Source organism: Pelmatolapia mariae, linkage group LG13 (assembly GCF_036321145.2).
Source record: "Pelmatolapia mariae isolate MD_Pm_ZW linkage group LG13, Pm_UMD_F_2, whole genome shotgun sequence".
Lineage (NCBI taxonomy): Eukaryota > Metazoa > Chordata > Actinopteri > Cichliformes > Cichlidae > Pelmatolapia > Pelmatolapia mariae.
The window spans coordinates 18,605,925-18,611,931 of NC_086238.1; the positions used below are offsets into that span (position 1 = coordinate 18,605,925).

At 43.1% G+C, this 6,007-nt stretch overlaps 1 protein-coding gene across 1 annotated transcript; it reads left to right on the forward strand.

Moving 5' to 3' along the window:
* Positions 1–368: 368 nt before the first annotated feature.
* Positions 369–4,470, forward strand: cacul1 (CDK2 associated cullin domain 1). The gene is made up of 8 exons (XM_063491377.1): positions 369–793; positions 943–1,069; positions 1,235–1,337; positions 1,419–1,514; positions 1,641–1,743; positions 1,893–1,982; positions 2,085–2,223; positions 2,304–4,470. Exons 1-8 carry the CDS (start codon positions 472–474, stop codon positions 2,341–2,343), a joined length of 1,020 nt encoding a protein of 339 aa, XP_063347447.1. The 5' UTR covers positions 369–471; the 3' UTR covers positions 2,344–4,470.
* The last annotated feature ends 1,537 nt before the right edge of the window (positions 4,471–6,007 follow it).

Genomic DNA, 6,007 nt, shown 5'->3' on the forward strand with positions numbered 1-6,007 from the left:
GTATCGTCAGACATTAACACAGCGCCACCTGGTGTTTCATCCGGCTAGTTTCCTGAGTCACGTGAGCTCTTGAAGTTTGATGAGACGGTGGGGTCCAATTTCAACATCAAATTTGGTGGACCGCATCGGGGGCTTGCGCATGCGTATTATGGTCTCTAGTTTTAAATGTGTTTTATTAAGCATTTTAGTTGTCACTCGGCTTATCATTAACAATTAGGTGGTTATCACATTGTTTAGCTAGCCGCAGATTCACATACAGAAAGCTAAGGAACATTCTATAGCCCTAAAACCTCGGAACTACATTTCCCAACATCCTTTCAGCTGCCTTGTAATACGGCGTGTCGTAAAACTTAAAAGGAAAACGGTGATGGACTCCGCCGGAGACGCCTGACAGTTTTTGTCTTCATCTTTAATTGTTGTCTGAAATGTTCATCTAGCGACGCAGTGCTTCGGTTCACCGGACCAGTGAAAATGGAGGCTATGGAAGATGACAGTTTGGACGTAAAAGACGACCATAACCACAACTACCGCGCGAGCGGCAGTAATAAAGTCCGCACGTATCTTAGCAGCCAGCTGTCGGAGATATCGACGGTCCCGCAGCCCGTCTGTGCGACGGTGCCGGTTGGAGAAGCGGGTACTCGACAAGGGAAACTGTGGTCCGGTGCAACCGGCGGGTCAAAGTTCATGGACTCGGATACAGGCAGCGAGAGCAGCGAAGTCAGCGAGACTGACAGCACCGCTCCGGGAGCTGCTTCCGAGGGAAAATTCGCCCTCGACTCCACTTCCAAGTTCCGTAAGTTCACTCGAAGCAGGGCCCGAGAGCTCACGGTCTCACCGCAGCTCGGCCTCCGCTTATGTTAGTAATGTATGTGGAGAGTGATGCTTTTGGGTTCTGTTCGGTCTGATATGAAGGCTCAATTCAGCTCCCCTCTCTTCAATCAGTTCTGAATGCAATGGCAGTGGAGGACTACCGGAAAAACCACTGGCCAAACCTGGAGAAGGCAGTTGACCGTCTGCTGATTCAGAATCCCACAGACCACATCTCTGTTTCTTATGCACAGATATACAGGTGAGACCGCACAAGTAAAGGGATGTTGAATAAACACCCCTCTGAACTAGACTCCCCCCCCCCCCAGTTATGATTTCTGTTGCCATAAGAAGCGCCATATATATTACCATGTGATTAACTGAGAATTTTAATATAACCTCATATGCCTGTCTTTTGTTTTCCTAGTTATGTCTACAAGTGTGTTTGTCAGCAGCACTCTGAGCTGCTCTACAATGATCTGACATCAAAAATAACAGGTCACCTGCAGCAGGTTTCCGCCCATCTACAAGTAAGCAAACCCAAATGCAAGATGTAATCGTACAGCACATGCAGAAACTATAAAACTAACTCTTTTTGCAATGTTTTGCAGGCTAGCCCACTCGAGAACTTCATTGAAAATTTCAACATTGCACTGACACAATATATAGCTTCTCTTCAGTGTATAGTCCCTGTCTTTATGTACTTGGTAGGTACCACTTATCTGCTTTTTTCCCCCTTTTTAATCACATATTTGCCAAATCCCATGCAGGCAAGTGTAGTTTTGTGTTAGTTTGTTACTTAAATTTATGTTTGCACACGCTTCTCTTTTCAGAACAAGTTCTACATTGAGTCCAAACTGAACCGAGACCTCAGAGAGGATCTGATGAAGCTGTTCGCTGAGCACGTGGCAGAAAAACACGTGAACACACTGATGCGTGAGTGTACCGCTTCATCTCATCCGCTTTGCTCTGATTAATCACGATGTGATGCAAAGTCACAAAAAAAGGAAAAATAAATAAATAAAAATCCTCTCTTTGGTCAAGTCAGTTGACACCATCTTGTCCATTGTGCTCGTTCTTTTCAGCTCTGCTCATTAAAGCTCGGTCCATGCCCTTTGAAGTGCAACCCTCAACAATGGCTAGTGTGGTTAAGGGCCTCTACAGCCTCCAACCAGGTGATTTTTAGATACATTATTTATCTCGCACTCTCCTCTTATTCACAGATTTATTTATTTTTTTAATTAATTAATTAATTTATTTTTGGTTTCCTCTCTCAGAGTGGGCCCAGCTCGCCCCAGATCTCTTCTCCGGGTTTATCCCCCAGATTAACCCTCCTGCTGTGGAGTCTCTGCTGCAAGACTACGCTGCTCATGACCAGAAACTACAGATGGAGCTCTCCATGAACGGATTCCCACGGTCAGTTTTCCAGAGTCTTTAGCATCAAATGAAGACTGAGTCACATCTGCTTTAACTTGGGTCTTGTGCTTGTTTTCCAGAGGTGACCAGTCTCGCAAACGGGCCAGCGAGGACTCGTGATGGCTGGCGTCACTGGATTTGCTGCAGAACTAATACTGTGCCTCTTAAGTCTTTATCACAAGTTGTCTCCCTGGACTAGGTACAACGCTAACAGTGCGTCATCCCTTTTTAACTCGAGGTCACGAAACACTGTGAATAACAAAGAGAGCATGATGGGTTGTTGAGCAGAAGGTTTAAAAAAAGGAAAAAGTGGCACACAGACTTCCATTTTGGTGCTTTCCTTCTGATTTCTTCATCTTCTGCTCATCTGAAGAGTGCCTTCACGGTGTCCATCTGACTGAATATCATGATGAAGCTGATGATCCATTCCTAACCTTTAACATGGAAGTGTCTTGTGTTGTTTTTGATATACGGGGCTAATTAAGACTCTATTGCTGCTGCTAATAATACTGTTTGTGTGTTAATATCATAAATCCCTTGGTGTCGCCCACATATTGTGTATCTCAGTGGCTACAGTCAACACAAATAAGTGTGGAAAGAAGTGGGAGCTAGGTCACTAAGCTTAGCTATGACTCTCTTCTTCCTGTTGCTTAAAATGTCTTATCATGCTCAATCATCCAGGTAAGTAATTCCCAAAAAGTTGATTCTGTTCATCTGGATGTAGCATTTTCAGTGGGAGAAACATTTTCATCTCTTATCCCAAGTGACTTCTTCAGTCTCGGCTGAGTGCAGGTTTCCCCAACCAAAGACCATGGTTTTCGATCAGTGGTTGTTGGTCAGCTGAGACTGAAGAAGTCACCGATTGACGAAACTGTTTTTCCCACTGAAAACGCTACATCCAGATGAACAGAATCAACTTTTGGGGGTTATTCCTGTTGCCTTTACTGTTTGGGTAAGCCAGGTTGTATTTTCCAGTTTTGCCAAAGAGGATAACTGTTCTTTTGTTTTTTCTTTAAACACAGTGTGTTGGGTTTCAATTTATGTTCCTAATGTTGTATGCTGTCTGAGTCACTGAGCCATTTAATTTTATTCTTTACTAATAAGTTAAAGCTTTGGTTCACCCACTGGTTTACCCTCAAGTCATTCTGCCTTTAATGACAACTTGTTTGTTTAAGCCTTGCACGTAGGAGGAGGAGATTGCCGTATACAGGAAGTAACACTGAGTGCCATACAGTTAAAAGTACCACATGATACCATTTGAGGATTTCCTGATTTTATTTTATTTTTTTAAATTTTTATTTATTTTTTGTAACCTCACCTTGCCTAAATTTCCCCCTAAATTGCCACCTCCATATTTGTATTCTTGGACCCCACTGGAGTGGCTCTGCATGATTTCCCATCCAAAATAATCCCTGTTTATCTTAAACTGAGCCTCAGTGTGCCCACTCAGTTCATGCACCGTCTGAAGCAGGTTGTTTTTGGGCTCGCTTTCTTTTGATTGGCTGCTGCCGCATGAACAAAAGGTTTGAACAGCAAGTAGGAGGGGCTTCAGTCACAGGGCTGCGTAGCTGAATGACCGTATTAAGGATATCTGCTTAGAGTGACGTCATAGAGAGCCGGAAAAAAAATCTGTCTCAAATTAAGTGTTTAAAGCAGTTTGATACCTCAGCCTCGCAGTGGTTACCCGTATGTTCACTGCACTCACGATTTGAAACTCTGATAATATTTATTTTGAGCAGTCACCACTGGAACAGGATAATGGGTCCACTTTAACAAAGCAAATGATATGCAAATGTGGTTTTGTGCCAGAGCACATGCTCTTCATGTTGTAAATAGTTTTTGCCTCTGCATACCGGTATGTGTACACTAGCTTTTGTCACAGGTGCGTTTTTGTTAAACAAGTCACTCGAATAAATGTGTTTGATACAAGTTCCTACACTGTTTTAAGTGTAATTAGATGCTCAGGCTTGCTTTTTGTTTCTATTTTGCATTACTTCAAATGAACTAATCACAGGACATGATTTCATTATTCTAGCTTTTACAACTGGGTCCTGTCATCAAGCCAGGATTGTAATACAGCTAATGAAGTCAAGAGGAATCTAAATCATTAGGAATGCTGAGCACTGGCTGTACTAGATTACATATCTCACCTTTTAATTTTACGTGCTGCAAAATTAATTCATGTTTAAACCAACTGTGAATGGCTCAAATACTGTTTCAGCAATCTGTTTTTATCTCTAAATCAATAAAATCCTTGAGTCTTAGTATTTGTCACACTGATGACAGACGCTTACTGTTGTCGTTTCTTTATCTGTGTCTGTGTCAGTGTGTGTGTGAGTGAGAGAGGTTCACCAAAGGGCTTCTAATTCTGCAGTACGGAGGTCTGTGATGAACCACAGGAGGAGGAATCCCTTTACAGCACAGCCCCCCATGACCAATAAGGAGGGACGCCACCCAGCCACATGGGCAAGGCCTCCCCCAAAATAACCTGCCACTATTGCACTGACAAATGTTGCTACTTTTACTGGTGACAGGTTACCGTAGCTGCCCGGCTCCACATTTTCCTGTAAACTTCAAGGTTAATTCTCAGCAAGAAAAGCGGGAAGGCCGAGCAGCTGCCGGTGTCTGAGATTTTCCCGGGTGGCAGGAGCCAGAAGACTGGAATCGGCCCCCTTTCAGCACAGGTGCACTCTGAGGATTTACTAGTCCTTCCACAGGGGCCAGCTAGGTTTATTCTGAAGGTAAAAACACACCAGCCCCTAATTTAATTGTTCATGCATCTCGTTGACGGTCTGTTGGCATCAGCCTCAGATGCGGTGTATAGCCGCAGAAACATTGACACTGACCCTCAGACAAGCTTTAATCTGTTTCTGTTTGGAACATACACTCCTGTTTAATTCAATGAGCTTAACCTGTGTGGACTGTTGTGTTTAGTCAAGGGGTCTGTTCATGTGTGTCATCTCACTCAGCAGTGCCACATTTATGATAATTATAGTAGTGTTTGTGTAACTTGATTAATGATCAAACTCATGATAGCAAGAGCCCACAGGTGCATTGCTGCTGCTTTTCTTTTCTTTTTTTTCTTTTTGTTGATTTCCCTTCAGTAAACTGACCCCTCGCTATTATTAGATATGACTTGGTAGGCTTGGAGCCTGTTTGCAAAGGATAAATGTACACAACAGCTGCAGCTTCAGGTCTGTTGGAAGGGCATCGCTGTCTCTCCTAATTGCACTGATTTGAGTGTCAGTGGCATATGTGTACCCTATCTCATGTCTGCATTCAATAACTTGCTCATGCGTGGTGTCAGAAAGCGCTGCAAAATCTAAACCTCATAAAAATGTTGATCTGAGGTGGACAGGGGGGTAAAAAAGCCTGCCTGTGTCTCTCAGATCTGGTGACAGCACATGAACCTGATATCCTGTCGCGGCTGAATTTAGGCTAAAATAAAAAGCTATTTTTATTACATATCTCTGCTTTTAACCCCGGGCTCTGCATTCATGTTCTGACTGCGTGCCAAATATTTCACAAGGGATTGTTCAAACAAAACTGCAGTAGCGAGAGTTATAGCTCAGATACTTATCACTGTATAGTTTTTACTGACACCTTAACACACAACGCAGACAGAAAGCATTGAAACAAGACGTCAGCTTTAAGTTGATTTAACGCACTTCTGAACATAAAGATCTGATAAACCTGTCAGTGACTTAAAGAACCATGAATGATTTCTCAGATTTACTGTTTACTCGCTGGGAATCCAGTTAGTTTCTTGATAAACTGTTAACTC